Source organism: Lepisma saccharinum, chromosome 1 (genome assembly GCF_977018435.1).
Source record: "Lepisma saccharinum chromosome 1, izLepSacc3.1, whole genome shotgun sequence".
NCBI lineage: Eukaryota > Metazoa > Arthropoda > Insecta > Zygentoma > Lepismatidae > Lepisma > Lepisma saccharinum.
The window spans coordinates 30,188,714-30,208,705 of NC_139229.1; the positions used below are offsets into that span (position 1 = coordinate 30,188,714).

Here is a 19,992-nt window from a genome sequence, read left to right on the forward strand (position 1 = left end):
TTATTTGAAGGGAAGGGGGGTTAGGGGCTTGTCAATGTTTTGTCCTCAAGAGGGGATGCTATATGAGGGGTTCAGAGCACAAGTGTTGTAACTATACTTTTTGTGGAAATGGAGTTATGTGTATAATTGAACTGTGAAGTACCAACATTTCAGTGCTAGAAGTAAGTATCTCCCGAGTTTCAAATTCTTGCTCATAGAAGTACTACTATGTTTGTGCTCTAACAGCTAACCATAGTTATTTAAATATACATTTTCCTTAAAACTGTCTTGAATGAAGTTATGTCACTTGTGCTCTGAACCTCTCATATATACAGGGTGACAATTAATGAACTATATGAAATAAAACCGTCATAATTTCTGAACGGTTCGCGTGATGACGTCTAAACTGCGTGGCTGGCCACAGGGCATGATGGGAATTCGTATGCGTATGCGCACGCAACGTGTTGTTGTCGGGCATTTACAAGTGAAAATGTCCTGGAGGAGTATTTTGGGGACCACATTCTGGCTCTGGGGTACCCAGAGGCCACTGGAAGGGGGCTATGTTAAGGACAAGGTGTACAGAAATAACCCCAAAACCATTGCAGAGCTGAAAACTGCCATTCAGGAGGTCATCCATGTTTCGACACTCAAGCGGGTCATGCAGAATTTTACTGTTCGTCTGCCCCACATCATCGCCAGAGATGGTAGACATATCGAACATGTCATAACCTAAATCCGAATGTCTGTAGTGCCATTTACATGTGCAATACAGTTTGTGTACTACGTGGTTTGTCACTAATTTCCGTTTTATTTCATATAGTTCATTAATTGTCACCCTGTATATTATCCCTAGGCCTCATAAGAATTTCCCTTCTCATCTCACTGGAAATTTTTCAAGTGTTACACTGCTAATGTGAATTGCAATGGTGTAGAGGTTATTCAAGGACATATTTAGGGGGATCCAGATCCAAGTCCAAACTTAAATAAATAAAATATTTGTTACTGTTGTATAAGACGATTATGAAGTTGATTTACTTCTGCACAACTAAACACAGAGGATTAGATTTTGAGTATACAGCTTTGAGTTAACAGTGCCTCTGAAAACTTGCGCATACCACTACTAATAATAGGCTATGCATAAAAATAATGATCAGGGACTTTACTTTTCATCAGCTACACCTAACAAACTTTTTGTTGTTCAATAAATAATCCAAACAATCCATTAAACAAATGTTGACATTAATTTCTTTGGTAGGACAGCTATTTTTATACAAATGTTAGTAATCTTAACTACACATAAGATGAATATATTCTTCATTTTATCAGTTCATGCAATAATGACAGTAACAATAATTATTAATTTACATATTTTAATATTGTTATTATTAGTTTAATTCTATTTATTAATTATAAATATTAGCTTATTACATCTGAGGCACTTGGTTCGAGACTAGCCTCTCCCAAAATACAGTTGTAGTAGATACGTGCCTGGAATCATTCTAAAATAAGTCTTATAATTTTGTAAATATTAAGTATTACATTGTTCTTCGAAAGCCGATTTGAAGAACTTCAAGGCAGCATTGACTGACGAAACAGGAATTTGTAATCCTGTTTTGTTACACTTTGACAAAATATTAGCCCAACGTTCCGCTCTCCCGCCACTTCTTCGCCCAACGACGTAATCTTCAAGAAGAGAGACCTCGTCACGTTCTGCCTGCAGCCATCATTACAGATCCGTTTGAGGCACTCACCAGTTCGAAGTGTTTCGCTGCCTCGCCTGCAGGTGGCAGCAGCGGCAACCAATTAAGAGCTCCCAGGTAAAAGAAAATGGACCTGCTTACGTCATAGTGCTGGAACCTTTTGGCTCATCTCTCTTCTTTATGGTATTTGAAGTGCGAAGAGTTACGGCCTTCTCTTGAACAAGGAATCCACTTCACTGTATACACATGTTTGGGCTCATGATTATGCTTTTCTTTTCCCCCTCTTTTTTTATTTATTCTATTTTTCTCTTCATAAACCACGATGTGTTCCTCAGGTGCCATCAGTAGGCTATTCACACTACTTCTGGAGACAAGTCTTTGAATACTACGCCATGCCTGTGCTTATTTTAAATAGCAGGTAAAAAAGTTGAAACCAATATTTCATAAATTATATTACTACTACCCATAGTTAAACCACAGATAAACGTATAGGTACAAGCAGTGGCGGCGATTAGGTTCCAAAACTTAGCTGGGGGCAAGGACAGTTTACTTGCCTTTGTATATAAAGTTTAGCATAGTGGGACGAGGGCAAAAAGTGAGGGTAGGTACATGGTACAGCAAGATTGAGATTGGCGCCTCTCAGCGGATTGTTTTGAATTTCTTGTGGAGAGTTAATTCCCAGCACGAGTTCAGCGCAGGAGTTTTCCTCCCTGGGTGTCTATAACACGTTTATCTGTGAATAAACTGTGGTCAATGTAATTTCGTGAAATTCAAACCATATTTCTAGGGTCTCTGAAATGGGCATAAGGGGAGTCAGGTCGTTGATAAAGCTTTAATAGTAGAATAAATAACAATTGTTATATCTTAATTTCAAGGAATTTGTGCAAAAAAATATTTCATTGATGCATAAAGGGAAAATGACGTGCAAAATGTTATTAATACAGCAAGCAGTGATGAATGCTCTGGTTTGATTTGTTTTATTTTACTTCGCTTTTCTGACCCTTTTGGCTAATCGCGAAGATGGGGAAGAAAAGTGATGACATGGAATTTGTGAACAAGCACAAACTCGCATAGACAGACACAACACCAGCCCCACAGAAGACTACATTGCCTGTGAGTGCAGGCGCCAGAGCCTCGTTAGTCTGCAACATGCAGTCGACGTTTAATACGTGGAAGAGATGCTGCCATTTAGGTGCTTAGAGGAAGTCGTCCCATACACGCAGGGGTGCCCATGCTCCCAAGGCCAATGGCGCGTCCCCCCCCCCCCCGATCATGGCATAATCCCCATAAGTATTTAATTACGACAGCGTGTCTACTACATACTATCCTATTACTGAAAGTATTTTTTTTAAACTTTACTTACACTGCCCCTCCCCTAAATTCTTTTCATTCTTCTCTAACGGTGCACCTAGTAGCAAAAGTGACTTGAACCATCTAAAGTAAATGAATTACTATGAATAAATACTCGTATATTCTGATTCCCGCCTCGTCGCACATATTGTAGCTTGGTGCCATTTTTACACATATTTTACAAAAACACGTTAATGTTTAATTTTATATTATTTTGAGGGAAAAACTCTCCCCCCAAATTGATTGATTTGCTGTTTTAAGTCCGCTTTATGCACAGTAAGGCTAATCGTGACTGGACATACAGTTTAAAATGGGATCTGAACCACTATGTGTCTCCACCGGGTATCGAACCCGGGACTCCTTGATTACAAGGCGACGACGCTACCACTGCGCCATCGGGGAGGCAAATTTTGATGGCCCATGGGCAGGCACCCTCGACTTACACCGAAATACTCTGGGAAAATATTTGTGGGATAAAATAAATGTGTAGTTTTGTATTATTTTAAAGTTTTGTTCTAATCATTGTTATAATTATTATCAGAAATAATAATAATTACTCTGGAATCCATTCACATTATCCCCACAAACAAAAGTTCGATTCTTACACAGGGTATAAACAGGTTAGAATTTTATTTCTGAGGGCTCATCCTTATATCAGCAGCCGCCATCTAAAGGCGAAAAAGTGGGGTGGGCAGAAGCCCTGAAGATGAATTTCTCAGTATATTACAACTTATTATACAAGATGTTTAATTCTGCTAAGGAAGTAAAATTAATTACCACTATTCACTATTTGAATTAGATATATAAAGGATTTCTGGGGGATATTCAGCACCCCTTAGCCCCCCCTCTGTCTACGTGCCTTGATATAAACCCCATCAGTCTACGCGAGGAACGCCACTTGACGTGATCTATGGAGAGTAAAAGCAAGCAATGCGCAGATTGGTGTCCACGAGTAGCAAAAGATGTTGGTTCAGAAATAAATATAAAAAAAGACGGCGTCGAGAGAGAAAGGAAAAAAGGGGGGGGGCAAAGTTTGCCATGCACTTGTTTTAAAAGAAAACCAAAACCCAGAAGATTTGTTTGCGCAGCCATCTTAGCGGCCACTTACAAAGCTGCCAGTCACGTCGTTGGAAGCGGCTCTTCCGCCCCGCTAATTCACACCGCGCCCAACAGGTGTCACTTTCTTCGTCACTTGTGTAATCTGCCTGGGAGAGAGAGGGTTTTCCAAACCTGCCAAAAGGCTCAGCCAAGCTGAAGCTACTTCTTCGTGCTCGCGATTAAATGTCCGAATTTCGACATCTTCCCCAGGTGTTCAAACTGAGCAGCGAACGAGCAACCCGCTTTTTGATTACGTCAGAAGATGGATGTTGCACGTGAGAAAAATAAACGTATTCAAGTCCACTTAACATCTCGGTGGGGATTACTTCACTACTCTCTTTCCTGCGCAGTCTAAGGAAGTAACGTGGTAACGGTTACTTTTTCGAAGTATGCTCAAGTGTTTTTAAACTCAGTTTTAATACTTATAGTGCACGTAGGTGTGGGTAGGACCTATTTAAAAGAATAGTTGTTATTCTTGTAGCATGCCTGTCTTTAGCGGAATGTTTATCATAAGATCGCTTTACTTTTGAACACTGAGTGGCGCCACTCAGCGAAGACTACGCTCCAATCGTCGGAGAAGACGTTCCACTCGATGGCTGAAACGCTCCACTCGTCGGCGGAAGTGCTCCACTGGGTGGTGGAGACGCTCCACTCGATGACAAACGCTCCACTTGTCGGCGGAGGAGCTCCACTCGATGAGTGAAACGCTCCACTTGTCGGCGGAGGAGCTCCACTCGATGAGTGAAACGCTCCACTTGTCGGCGGAGGAGCTCCACTCGATGAGTGAAACGCTCCACTTGTCGGCGGAGGAGCTCCACTCGATGAGTGAAACGCTCCACTTGTCGGCGGAGGAGCTCCACTCGATGAGTGAAACGCTCCACTTGTCGGCGGAGGAGCTCCACTCGATGAGTGAAACGCTCCACGTGTCGGCGGAGGAGCTCCACTCGATGAGTGAAACGCTCCACTTGTCGGCGGAGGAGCTCCACTCGATGAGTGAAACGCTCCACTTGTCGGCGGAGGAGCTCCACTCGATGAGTGAAACGCTCCACTTGTCGGCGGAGGAGCTCCACTCGATGAGTGAAACGCTCCACTTGTCGGCGGAGGAGCTCCACTCGATGATTGAAACGCTCCACTTGTCGGCGGTCGGCGGAGGAGCTCCACTCGATGATTGAAACGCTCAACTCGTCGGCGAAGACTCACTACTCGGCAGTCTAGATGTTCCATCGATGGCTGGAAGGAATGCTCCACTCGGCAGTGGAGACGAGACGGTCTACTCGAAACGCCCAACATGAAAACTGAAACGGTATACTCGGCAGCTGAGACCCTGAACTCTGTGGCGCTACTGGGCATCGGGGACGCTCCACTGGGTGGCTGAGACGCTCCACTTGTCAACAGAGACGCCTTACACGACGGTGGAGACGCTCTGGGTGATGGAGACACACTACTCGGTAGCGAAGACTCTCCACTTGTTAGCAAATAAAGTTCCCTCCACACTGCAGAAGTTCAAAGCATTTACTATCCCGTGAGAACCCTAGACAACGAGGGATCTTATCAGAATGTCTGTCACGTGCGAACAGCCTTAACTTGCATGCAGCTTATGTGAGACGCATTCCCATTTCTACAATTCAAAAAATCCATTGTTTCAGCACAGACCCACGCATCCAAGCGTGTCGTACGTCATATGTGGAGGAAGCTGACTGTGTATCAATGGAGATCGGTACAGAGAGGGCAAGGATAGGGAGCTCTTCAGCAGCACAGGTGCAAAAGAAAGTTTCAGAAATCTAACCTTTTCCAAAACATTCCTCACTCGTTTGTATGTTTGTTGTCTACCAGAGAGTTAACTAATGCACGTTAACACATCTACAATTTACTGAAAGTGCACTGTCTGATATCAAACTGCATACCAAGAATCTCACAGCTGCCTTGGGGGTTTACAAGTATCCTAACGTGCTACGAAAGCAGGGTGCCCTAGTTACAATCCAGGATGTTTCTTATGGGTTCATCGTCAACGGTCTTAACTTCAAAGAGGAGGAAATACGCCTGAAACGCAAATTTTGCTCAAAATTTCCAGCAATCACATTCCATACAGCAGTAGTCAGTATCTTAACTACTAATACAGTAAAACCTTGTTAATTCGGACCCCGATAAGCCGAACTTCGCTTAATCCGGACAAGCAAAAAAAATGCAAGGTTTTAAATGTGGCTAGAAGTCCAGAAGAGAATTTCCCAAAGAAAAGGCAGTCAACCACTGATGAAATTGTTTCCCGCAGACTTTGTACTGTACTGTATAGTGTATTTAGGCCTATGTCCTTCAAATACACCATAATGAACATGTTTTGTTGCTATAAACTGAGTTTTAATGCACTTTCTACTGTTCTCTTAGGTTATTTCAGTTAATCCGGACTTTCGTTAAAACAATCAACTTATCCCCCCCTATTAGTCCGGATTAACGAGGTTTTACTGTGCTTCAGGTGAGTGAAATGAAGGTTTAAAACAATCCCTACCTGGACATGTGGGGCAGCACTCCCCTGGTTTTGGTGGAACAGGATTTCTGCACGACGTATAACACTGCATCTCCGTCTCGGTGACCACTCCTGCTTTACACGTCAGCATTTTGCATGGGTTGTCCGGATCCGTCCATTCCTGGTCGCTCTTGTAGGCTACACCCTTGTAAACGCACCCTAACAATTGAAACACAGTCCATTAAATTGCGAGACTTTTTCAAGATTAAAATAACATAAATGAAATAGTTCAACTTAGCAAAAAACAGTTTTTTTTCGGACAGAAAAGACGATGAAGCTATTGTACACTCATTGGTAATAAAAATGGGACACGTAGATCCTGTGTGTGTTGCCTAAGGTTCGCTTTAGACGAAATTATATTTCCTTAGCATTTCTTTAAATAATTATAATTTGTGCCATGACCAAAATTCTACCGTGGAATGTGAAAAATCTTATGGCATTTCAGATGCCAGGGCATATTTCAAGGCATTTCTCAAGGATGGAATTGGTACTATTCCCGTAGAATTTTTCGTTCTATAGTTAATCAGAAGCGAGCTCTAGGTCACGAGTGCAGATATGATGGCGGACGCTTGAGATGTAAACAATGCATCATCACAATTTTAAAAGCCTATAACCATTCAACCGAGAGGAATAACGTTTCCTATAAAAAGGAATGCTAGCAAAAATGCTAAAGGAAATGCTTCCGTCTAAATCGGAGGCGGTAGAAGTTGCCATTGAAAATTTGCTACTAAAGTCCACTTATCGCCGTAGAATTAGGCAACACACATAACACCTTGCAAGAAAGCAAGCATTTTAGGATCTAGGCACAGATTTACAATTATTTGAGTTGTGTGTCAGAAAGGAGCATAAAAAATAGGAATTTTGCGGTGTTTCTCAATCGACCAATCAATGCCCTCAACCAACGGAGCGGCAAATCCTGCATACTGTCTCAATGCAAATCCACAAATATTGAGTTTCTTGCTATGGAGAACTTCCAATCGTAGCTTCTGAAGTATACAAACAAAGCTATCGCCAAGTTCTGGATATTTTCGCAACACATGAATTATCCTGCCGAATGGCGAAACTAAAAGAAAAAGCATTGCGTCACGTAGCAATTTTCTGATTTTGAAAGACAAAATGCCCACCTTTGCAGATCTTGCAACAGGAATTCTTGGGTTCTTGTAGCATGTAGCACCCCTCGTAACTCTTGCACTTTTCCTGCTGGCATTCGACGAAACCTTTCTGGAAAGAAAGAAAAGAAAAAAAATACATGAATACTCTCTTCTTGCCTAGAAGTAAAATAGGTGAAATGACACAAAGCAAAATGCTTTCGAAATTTAGTGGACGAGATAAACTTTTTTGTTATTTTGGAGGAGGCATACAGGTGTAAACAAGAAATATATTTGAAAAGTAAATGCATCAACTGAAACAAAAAATGCATAAAGTCTGTAACTCAGACCAAAGTGCATCATCGAGAAAGGGCATAAAAATGCATCAACAGATGCATTAAACTACAGCTCAACATATAAGAAACACTTGTCTGCATGATGTAATGCACCTTCACAAATGTTTTACAAAAATGCATCAAAGTGTATACTAGATTCTTGGGAAAGATAAAAACATCACTATGCGTTCCTAGTACAACAATAGGTTTGACGCGTTTAGTTTTCTGCGGGGGGAGCGTGGTGCTGATCACGTCGCCTCCAAAAATGACCTGCATCGTTAATATGTGGGGAATACCACGCTCCGGCCACTTTTACCCCCTATGGTTGCCCCCGGGCACCCACTTATTTCAGAATGGTTTCATATTATGATTTTTGTTATTTACCGTAGCTATTCTGCAACTTTTGACTAATCGCAACGATGAGGATGAGTGACGATATGTGACATTGATGAAGGGACACTCAAGAAGAACGCCCATACACAGGGAGAAATTCGAACCCGGGACCTCCGGCGTCATATTATTACAGGGCGGGTGAACCCAGCAAGTGCAAGTGAAATCGTTCACCCCAGGAATCGAATCTGGGTCTCCCGGATGGCAGTCAGACGCCATACCGACTGTAGCATCGTGGTTATTATTATTATAATTATTAATAAAGTATGAAAAATTAGCAATATTCGAAGTTTCAAAACTGTCCTTTCTTGCCATTGGCACGGAACACCAAACGCAGTGTCCCCAAGTCTCAAAACATTTTTCAAAAAAATATTTTTCGACATGACCTTGCAACACTTGGGACACACACTTCTCACTGGAGGCGCATTGCTTCGAAGAATTATTTTTTCGAAACGTCAGCTGCGAAAGGCAAGTTGGCTTTTCTGAAAATTCCCACGGAGCTTGGTTTACCCCCCCCCCCTTCCCCCCAACCTCCCACTCCTGTCCTGGTCGGCGGTTATGCTTCACGCACGAACCAACACACTTATTTCTTAGAATGGACATTAAGCAAGCCTCGTTTGGTGACATCTTCCATGCTTGGATCACGAACACACACACAACATATCAGGGACACGCATGCATACAGTGAAACCGGCCGATACACACGAAAAATAATCTCTTAACTGGTAAGATGGCATTTTTACTCCAGGTTTACGATAGCTATCAGACCACGCATTTTCGAAGAATAGGGTACGAGGAGTGAGGAAGGGAGAAAATTTAAGAAAAAGAAAAGCAGAAAGGGAGAGAATTGAAATAAAAGAGAAAAGGAAATATGTAGCCAATTTTTCCTTAATCCAAGGAGGGGAATGATCCCCCTTTCACCTTCCCTGCGGGCGACCTTGTATTCCAGCAGGAGATTGTCACTGGCCAGCCTATATGAGAATTTTTCAGAATTATTTTCAGCAGAGCAAGAAACACACACATAAAGAAGTAAAGAATAGAAAGGATAGGTGATCAAAAGAAATAGAGATAAAAGTGACTGAAAGAGAAACAGAGGGTGAAGGAAAGTAGGAGTTGAGAAATAGAGAAAAATATACAGAAGCAGATGAAGGAAGGAAGGACGGGAAAGAAAAGGATGTAGAGAAAGAAATAAAGAAGCTGAGGATGAAAGAGGGAAAAATAAGAGAGCCCGATGAAGATAGAAATGGAAAGGGATGAAGAAATGAGATGAAAGAGAAAATATAGAATTACATAAACAGAGGAAGATACAGAAAAACAGAGGAAGAAAAGAAGCGAAAGAAAAAAAGAGCAGAATGAAACTAAGAAAGAAAAATAGAAAAAAAGATTAAAAGGAAGAGGATGAGAGAGAGAGAAACCGAAGAAGAAAAATATGAACAAAGGAAGGAATGAAGCGAAAGAGAAACAGCTGAAGGGAGGTAAAAAGAGGTACAGAAACCGAGGGAAACCAGAAGTTCGGGGTTCGAATCCCGGCCTGGGTTTGAGTGTTATTTGTGACTGTCTCTTTATCAATATCATCATTCATTCTCATCTTCACGAATACGTAAAAGTGGCAGACAAGAAATCAATCAATGAATCAAAAGAAAAAGGAAGAAAAGAAACGAAAGAGAAGAAGAGCAGAATCAAAATAAGAAAGAAGGAAAAATAGAAAATATAAGAGAAAGATTTAAAATGACGGTATGTATATATACATAAACCTAGGAAGAAAATATAAAGAAACAAGAGGATGGAATAAAGTGAAATAGAAAAAGAGAGAAAGATGAAAAAAGAGATAAAGAAACTGAAGACGTAAAATACAGAGACACAGGGTGAGGAATGAAGCGAAAGAGAAAAGGAGACAATGAAACGATGAAAGGAAAATAGAAAAAGAAGACAGAGAGAGAGAGAGAAGGGCTGAAAGAAAAGAAGAGGGGAGAGAATAGCTGACTAATGACGCAGGACAAGAGAAGAGGAGAGGGAATAGCTATGACCACTGAAGCAGGACAAGAGAAGAGGAGAGAGAATAGCTATGACCACTGAGGCAGTACAAGAGAAGAGGAGAGAGAATAGCTATGACCACTGAGGCAGTACAAGAGGAGAGGAGAGAGAATAGCTATGACCACTGAGGCAGTACAAGAGGAGAGGAGAGAGATTAGCTATGACCACTGAGGCAGAACAAGAGGAGAGGAGAGAGAATAGCTATGACCACTGAGTCAGGACAAGAGAAGAGGAGAGGAGAGGAGAGAGATTAGATATGACCACTGAGGCAGTACAAGAGAAGAGGAGAGGAGAGAGATTAGATATGACTACTGAGGCAGTACAAGAGAAGAGGAGAGAGAATAGCTATGACCACTGAGTCAGGACAAGAGAAGAGGAGAGGAGAGAGATTAGATATGACTACTGAGGCAGTACAAGAGAAGAGGAGAGAGAATAGCTATGACCACTGAGTCAGGACAAGAGAAGAGGAGAGGAGAGAGATTAGATATGACCACTGAGGCAGTACAAGAGAAGAGGAGAGAGAATAGCTATGACCACTGAGTCAGGACAAGAGAAGAGGAGAGGAGAGAGATTAGATATGACCACTGAGGCAGTACAAGAGAAGAGGAGAGAGAATAGCTATGACCACTGAGTCAGGACAAGAGAAGAGGAGAGGAGAGAGATTAGATATGACCACTGAGTCAGGACAAGAGAAGAGGAGAGGAGAGAGAATAGCTATGACCACTGAAGCAGGACAAGAGAAGAGGAGAGGAGAGAGAATAGCTATGACCACTGAGGCAGGACAAGAGAAGAGGAGAGGAGAGGAGAGAGAGTAGCTATGACTACAAATATTTTATCCGCTCTGAGGGTGGCGATGCTACTTCATTCTAGAGGCCTCTAATGAGAAGCTTCTTTGCCAACACCAGTACGGAGATGAAAAGAGCCACAAATAGTCATGAAGTCATCAGCATAAGAATTTTCGTGCAGGTAACACATTAAGATGAGGGTTCACACATGAAAAACACCAATAACGCCACTCGCATGACCCATATTAAGATGCTTCCGCAACGCCCCCGCCGCCACACGGGAGGCGCCCACTTAAAGGGAGATTACGTCATTTCCCCCTTAGAGCTACATACGAAAAGAATATGCTTTGAAAAGTTATGTGGTGACCGCATATGGAAACTCAATACTTGGGCTGGCATCGATTATCTGTGCCTTGTCCGTACCATGTACCTGTCCGGGAGCATCAGCGTTCACGTGGAATGATACATTGGAACGCCACGTGGATGAAGACGTGCTGGAGGAATCATCCAGGAAGTGTTCTGGAAATAACCCACGTGTGTTGTAACCTGTCAATACCTCATACATACACTAATATACTAAGCATATCTTCTTTAGAGACCTTGAAACATAAAAGTTAACGTTATTTTCACCAAAAATATGGAGTTAAATATGAACTTCAAATTGTAAAAAAACACTTTTGTAATAATATAACACACTACACGAGCTACATAAAATACAGTCTCGGAATTGGAACTATTACCATGACTGTCTTGAATCGAATCCTAAGTGTGCCACAAAATCGTTGCTTCTGGCGCTGCCGTCGGGCGCGCAACTAGTATTTTCCGCACTTAATGTTGGTGTAAATCATGTTTTTTCTCAATAATAATGGCATACATATGACTGCAAGGCTAGCACATGAATGAAGACGAACTCCTTTTATTTACTGAGTTATATCATTTTAAAAATCATCAGGTTTTCTTGTCCCACCCTGTATAAATATACGAAGATATTTTTGAAATTACAAATAATGATCATTGATTATGTGTAATTTGTTTGCAAGAAAATTTCCAGCAGAAAGTAACTGTAAAAGTAACTTAGTTACTTTTCAAGTAGCAGTAACTGTAACTAAATAAAATGAGCCGCTATAACTCAGTAATCAGATTGTGTGTTTAAGAAGTGACTTTCCAAACACTGGTCTAAAGCTGTAGTGAACCAGGAGACGAAAAGAACAACTGGATATGGCTTCCTCGTAGGAAAATTCCAACAACCTTGGCATGGAGACATGCGCATAAAACAAACTGTGGATTCCTATTAAGCTTCTCTGCAGGAACCCGAAGAAGATGGCACTTCTGTGATCTACTCTCCTCCGTCATCAACTACGAAGTCAAGAGGCGTTGAAGTTCGCAGGGGGTACAGTGGCACAAAATTACACTGTTATAAACAATTTTGGAAGGGTTCTGGCCTGATGGTAACTCCAATAAGGGAAGTTACTGTTGCAGAAGATCTCTGTCAGTCTCTCTATCTCTCTCTGGGCCCAGACCGAGATTCGAACCCGGGACTCATTGAGTGCTTGAATTGGTTCATTTTACTTCGCTTCTCTGCCATTTTTTGCTAACCGTGAAGATGAGGATGAATAATGATATGATGGAATTGATGGACACTGACAAAGAACACCGATGCCCAGGCCGGAATTCGAACCCGGGAGCCCTATCCAATCCGCCACGGACTGGAACCAATCGAATCTCTCAGTCTCTTTTGAGAGAGGAAAAATGAAGAGGAGAGAGAGAGGAAAAAAAGAAGAGGAGAGAGAGAGAGAGAGGAAAAAAAGAAGAGGAGAGAGAGAGAGGAAAAAAGAAGAGGAGAGAGAGAGAGGAAAAAAGAAGAGGAGAGAGAGAGAGGAAAAAAAGAAGAGGAGAGAGAGAGAGAGGAAAAAGAGAAGAGGAGAGAGAGAGAGAGGAAAAAAAGAAGAGGAGAGAGAGAGGGAAAAAAGAAGAGGAGAGAGAGAGAGAGGAAAAAAAGAAGAGGAGAGAGAGGAAAAAAGAAGAGGAGAGAGAGAGAGAGGAAAAAAAGAAGAGGAGAGAGAGGAAAAAAGAAGAGGAGAGAGAGGAAAAAAGAAGAGGAGAGAGAGGAAAGGAAGAGGAGAGAGAAAGAAAGAGGAGAGAAAAAGGAAGAGGAGAGAGAGGGAGAAGTGTCTCTCTCTCCGCCTCTTTTGAGAGAGAGAGATAAAGAAAAGAGGCAAGAGAAAAGGAAGAGAAGAAAGAAAAACTCAGCCTCTCTCTCAGGTCAGATTCCGAAAACTGACAAACGGAGAACGGCTAAGGAGCGTGCCAGCATCCCAGAAGGAGCGGACAGTGAAGAAAACCAAAGGCTTCAAGTAGGTCAAGCCAAGGGTCGACATTCCTCCACGCTCTTCGCCAGAGGCAAGGACATTGGAACTGCTCGCTCAGCCTCCGTCACCAAGCATCTTATTACGTCTCCGGTCAGCAGATACAATGGAGAAGAGGGATCGGAGGAATTCTGGAGCCTGTGCACACAACCTCTACGGACACAATCACAATTATATTCAATTTTTTTTAAAAAAAAAGTATTCGTTACTATGGGCTGAAACCGCCACATCTATAGTGCCACCAAGTTCACAAAAATAAAGTGATAACTAGAGACAGAATTTTAAAGGCAATTACATGGTTTTGATTACCCTTTATTCCCCCTTTTCAGCCTAAATTCCCTTTTTTCCCTTTTTAAAGAACATCTTCCTTGATCCCTTTGTTGACTAAATATCAAATATTTTGTACGACTGTATTTTCCCTATTTCCTTGCACTTTTGACTCTACATCATACGAAGTTTAATGTATACCTTTTTACATATGAATGGTATGCATTTGTGCTTTCATTTAAAATAATATTTTTGGTGGAGTGCAAAAATATAGTTATTTTTTATTTCCCCTTTTTTGTCCTTTTTAGAGTAAAATTTTTCCCTTTAAAATCCAATCTCTAGTAATAACTTTATAAGTAATCTCAGGCACAGATCATTATGTACCTAATATTCAAATACAGCAGAAGAGAAGCATTAGATGAAGAAGCGCTATTTGAATACATGCAACGCGAAAGGTTGAAATTCTGGGCACAACAACCTCACCCCGACCATAAATACCATAGGCGAACGAGATCCAAGAAGACGCATTCACAAAATGCCTAGACTTAATTAAATACAACTCGTCGTGTTCGGAATAGAGGCAATAGAAATATAACTATACAATGTTTCAAGATTGCCATACTCAAGTAACAACAGTCGTGCGAAAAGGAATGGAAGAGACAAAAAGAAGAATTGCAACCAAGACATGGAGATAGACTAGAAGACAGGCAACAAAGTTGTCAAAGTAACTTAACCCGCCATAAGTCTTGTTGACGACTCGTCCCAAACAGTGTAGTACTGCTTTTAATTGCAGGGTTCCCATTAATTTTCCGACTTCTCCAGATTGTCCAGGTATTTCTAAATCAATCTCCAACGTTTACAGTACATATGTACGTTACAGTTGTGTTTATTTTTGCAATGTTATGTTACGTCCATTTTCTTTTCCTTGAAGGTAATTGTAACGATGAGATTGATGACATTGATGAAGGAACAGTCGCAAAGGGTACCCAAGCCACCTGGAACCGTCACTGGTGAGGCAGGGAGTTCCAGCACACAACTCGTCCCACCAGTGAGACGAAACAATTGCGAGATTAAGGACAACAACACTACAGAGGATTGATTATATTGGCTGTGAGTTCCGAGCTTCGTTGGCCTGCTAAAGGGTTTACAATGCATGTTTTTTTTGTTTTTTTTACCGAGACAGAGATTTAATTAAAATATGGCAAAATGGTCCGAGTAGTAAAATCTTCATACCTAGGTTTTAAACGTCAAAGGCACGAAAATTGGGCGTATAAATGTAAAAATTGGAAATATCCTAAGTGTACCGTCATTACAAACGGGTGGCGATAGATAGGCAAAGGAGCGTGCCAGCATCCCAGAAGGAGCGGACACAATCTCGTGCATCCCTCTCCATCGAATTTTTCAATGCAGTTCCTAAGATTGTTCACAAAGGCCCAAATTTTGGAGGGCCGACCCCCATGCCCTACGACGCCAGGGTTCCCGGATTCAAATCCCAGCCTGGGGATGGTGTCCCTTCATCAATTTCATATATACTCATCCTAATAGTCGCGATTAGAAAAGAGTTGTAGAAAAGCGATGCTAAATAACAAGAATCAAATCAAGCCAAATTTTGGTCATTTTGACTCTAAATTAACCCCTACACTCCCCGATTCCAGATGAAAAATTCTGGATAAACTCCTGCCACTGTCGTAATGCCTGTGGGTTTTGGACAGTGTTAAATCCAGCCATTTTCCCGTTAAAATAGCTTCAAGAAATTGAAATTCGTTACAACAATTGAAGCCCTGCCGCTTTCCACGTGACCATTGTTGACGTTCAATGAAATGGAATTCTATTGTACATATCAAAACGGACGATATTTAAATTGGATCATTATTTGGACATTTCTTAGCTATGGTCCGAATGCTTCAACAGAATATTGACATTGTCGGTGGACCTTTCTATTTCCGAAGAGGATTCCTCCTACCTAGGATCAGCACTGATTTCATCACTTGTTTTCATATGCGTGCGCACGGGGGGCAGTTGCCCCGCCCCGTAATACTGCTCTTTAAAAAATTAAGTATTTTTGTGCTTGCAGAATAAATTGCCCATACATTGGAAACCGGTAGCGGCGATTGGGTGACAAATGGGGGGGGGGGGGCAAGGAACGTTTACTTTTTCTTTGTATACAAAGCTTAGCATTAAGAGGCCAGTGCCAAAAAATGGGGGCAACTACGCACATTGTTTTGCATATTCTCTACGAAAACATGTTCATATGTAAATTAGTCTCTGAACCACGAGGGGGGGGGGAGTAAACAAGGTGACAAGGAAAATTGGTGCCACGGCATTTGAAATTCTTCTAATACAGTTATTTTCAGCCAGTTCGGGCACACACTACATGCACCCTTGTTCCACACACATCAGCGCAATAAAACCGTGAGATGGAATGAGGTTTTTCTTTCTCTGATTGAACTTTCATCAAAGCCTTTTCTTCCCCCTAAATCAGAGGGTCTGCGCACGCCTATGCTGATTTTGAGACAGTAACTGACATGAACTGAGAGCATTTCTAGCACTTAGAACAGCGAACGGAGTGGCGAATAGCCGTCCCAGCGATCGGAGAGCGGGTGTTACAGACCGAGGTTCCGCGTTTTGTTTATTGCTCTCCGGGCGTGGGCGTACATGAAGACAGCAGGTCGGGACCACTGGAATCGCCTGGAGGAGGCGGACTCCAGCGAAAATGCCGCATTCCAGCAAACTGGGAAGTAAGTCGTTTCATCGCCTGATCTCATGAAAAATGAATCCCGTAAAAGAAAGAAAAACAGCGCTGTTGGGGAAGAGATGGGGGGAAGGGGGGGGGAGTGTTTGCGCGCGCAACCAAAGGACATTAAAACCAGGCCACAAAAATCCTTCTTGCGGGTCTTTCAGCAGATTGCTTTTTTGGCTGGGAACTTCGCGTGGGAGATTCTATGCGTGGGATGGTAGGTGATTGTGTGGGTGGAATGGAGAGGGGGCGAGTTCGATCCCCCCCTTTCTCCCCCGTTCCCGCACAGTACATGAGAAGTTTGGATGTAGAATTGAGGTTAGGTGATGGGAAATTTCCCTCTGGGCATGAAAATTTCCCTTTTCAACGAAAACTTTATATCAAAATTTCCCTCTTGATAGAAAAAATTCCCTTGGTGGAAAAAAATTTAGTAAAGATTCCTTGCAGTCGTGCAAATGAAAAAGTGTTTACGGTGTGTTTTATTATTCAGTGGTGCCTTTGCAGGAAGAAACAAGTGGGGAAGACTATTTATAGCTTGACTTTTTATTTCAAATCACCTCGACATCTTTTAGCGTTGTTTCTACAGGCACATTGTAGGCAGAATTAAGAGGTTTTCACGTTTATAAATAAACAATAGCGGGCGAATGATCAAGTCCATATTACTTATAGCCGTAGAGGAGTGGTTAGCAAAGCACGCTATGAGACAGGGTTCCCGGGTTCGAATCCTGGCCTGGCCATGGGAGTTCTTTGTGAGTTTCCATTCATCATTTTCATCACTCATCCTTGTAGCCGCGGTTGTCTAGCCATTAGAACTCTTGACTGCCACGCGGGATGGCTGATATAAGGACGGACCTTTCCCGGCCTTATCCCTGCATATTCACCCAGCCTCAAATGAATGAGCCAGCCCCCGTGTCAGAGTGCTACGACGCCAGGGGTCCCGGGTTCGAATCCCGGCCTGGGCATGGATGTTTATGAGTTTATAAATTTCATCATATCATCACTCATCCCTATCTTCGCAAATTAGCCAAAAGTGGCACAAAAGCGAAGTAAAATAAAGCAAACCAATAAAAACATCAACAACAATCAAATGAATGGGTTCCTGGAGGCAACTCTGGGGGGTCGTCGGAGCGTGGTGCTGATCACATCGCCTCCGATAATGACAGATCGAGAATGTGTGGCGCCCTACACCCACATCCTGCCCATATGTACCCTCGTGACATTTTTCAATGCGCATGGAGAACTCTACCTTTACCGTATGTGGAAGTGGTAGAAAAGCCAAGTAACATAAATCATATAACTTGTACTTTGATTATTATAATCCAATTTCTTACCCACCCATTTGCCCATAATATTACATATTTGACAACGACTAAAGCCTCCTATGGCATTGTGGAGCGATATTCTCCGAGTTATTAAAATATATTTTTTTAAATTAAAAATATTAAGGATATTTTTACAGTGATTTCTATAAAAAGGGAAACTTTAGTTTTCTTCGAGGGAATTCTTGCTACACTTTCTGTGTTAGTCTCCAGCCGTCTTCCGGCCCTTTAAGAAAACTCCCATTCTCTTTTCCCTTTTCCACGATATTCCTCTTCTTTCGTTTCCGCTGTCATTATAATCCTATACTCCATGTTCTGAAACTTTGCTTAGTCTGTGTGAGAAGGTTAAAATAAAAACTTTTCAATGGATGCTTTTGGACAGCGATAAAAATCCCAGGCGCCTTTCTGCTGTGCACAAGGATCGATTTCAGTGGGTGGCGAGTTTCTTTTCTTCTTCTTCTTTTTCGTTTCATCTTGTTTAACTTTGTGCGAGAGGATCGTGTTGACAGTTTTGTCCGAGGCTGAAAATGCACGGCTGGCCAAAACTACTTTATTTTGAAAAGGATGTACTTATTCAACCATGAGCAACTAAATCGTCCTCTCATACGTTCTGCTTGCTCATATCGAGCCCCCCAACCCTCCCCCTGCTTTTCAGATGAAAAATCACTGAAAGTAATCTCTGCGGAACTCAGGAAATTTCACCATTGAAAAATATTCACACAATGCTAATTGTTCAAGATTTTCACAAATCATGCTATCTTAAGAATTCTAATTTCGAAGTGTTTAAGTTTCATTTTAGGATGTGAGGCGTCCAAACTGAATATGGCTCTTCTTAGGAAGTGGCTCATTCGAACAGAATACAGGTGTTTAGGACGTAAGCTGCTACAATTGTAGTCCCTTTTACGAAGTGAGACACTTGAACAGAACGTGAGATGCTAGAACTGAATATATTTCCTTTCAGGAAGTGAGGCACTGCTACCGTATACACAGTGTATTTTAGCAAGCGAGGCGCTCAAACTGAATAAATAAGTTCCTTTTTAGGAGCGAAGGGTTCCGAACGAACACAGTTCCTTCTAGGAAGTAAGGCACTCAAACTGAATACATTTTTTTGAGAACGTGAGACGCTCGAACTGGATATAGTTTATTTGAGAAAGTGAGGCACTCCAACTGAATACAGTTCTCTTTAAGAAGTGAAACGCTGAAACTGAATATCGTTCCTTTTAAGAAATGAAGCGCTCGAACTGAATATAGTTCCTTTTATTAAGCGAGGAGCTTGAACTGAATATACGTAGTTCTCTTTGAAGGGTTAAGGCATTGGAATTGAATTCAGTTTCTTTTAGGAAATAGGACACAATAACCGAATGCAGTTCCGTTTAGGACGTGAGACGCTCGAACTGAATGAGGCGTTTGAAGTGGGTATAGTTTCATTTCTTTTAGAAAGCGAGGCGCTTCAACTGCATACAGTTCTTTATAGAAAGTGAGACGCTCGAACTGACCCTATATAATTCCTTTTAGGAAATGAAGAAGAGGAACCCGAACTGAATACAGCTTTTTTAAGGAACTGAGCATTAGAACTGAATATAGTTTCTTTTAGTGAGGCTTTCGAACTGAATACAGTTCCTATTAGAAAACGAGAAAATCGAACTGGGGACATTGTCCCAGTTTATTGTATAGGAAGCGAGAAAGTCGAACTGAAAACATCTATTTCTGGATAAACTTTCCAAGGTTACACACTGTTACATCTTGAGTGATTGAAAATTATGCCTATGAATTATATCGAAGTGTACTTCAGTGCCAACCAAGCAGTGCCTTCAACTATTTGCTAATGCGAGCCTAACTAGTAGCTATCGACATTATATCGGGAACTATGGTAACTATAAACATACATTAGGCGCAATGACAGCAAATAGGCTAGTCTACTTATGCAGAATCAACAATCTCAACTAATTTAAATTCAATTCAATTATTTTTTGGTTGAAGATCGAGGTTCAGCCTGCGTCTGTTCTGCCATCTAAGCCCAATG

The 19,992-nt window shown here is 41.8% G+C and overlaps 1 protein-coding gene across 2 annotated transcripts in view; it reads right to left on the reverse strand.

Moving 5' to 3' along the window:
- The window catches only part of cv-2 (crosveinless 2-secreting protein), a 128,950-nt gene that overhangs the window by 22,866 nt on the left and 86,092 nt on the right, over positions 1 to 19,992 (reverse strand). For both annotated transcript variants that reach the window (XR_014442324.1, XM_083130348.1), the window contains exons 4-5: positions 7,773 to 7,869; positions 6,631 to 6,807 (exon numbers count right to left, since the gene is read on the reverse strand). Coding sequence is in view for 1 of the 2 variants with exons in the window: in XM_083130348.1 (XP_082986474.1) it covers positions 6,631 to 6,807; positions 7,773 to 7,869 (274 nt within the window). In the remaining variant the exon portion in view is untranslated. The remainder of the gene's footprint in view (positions 1 to 6,630; positions 6,808 to 7,772; positions 7,870 to 19,992) is intronic.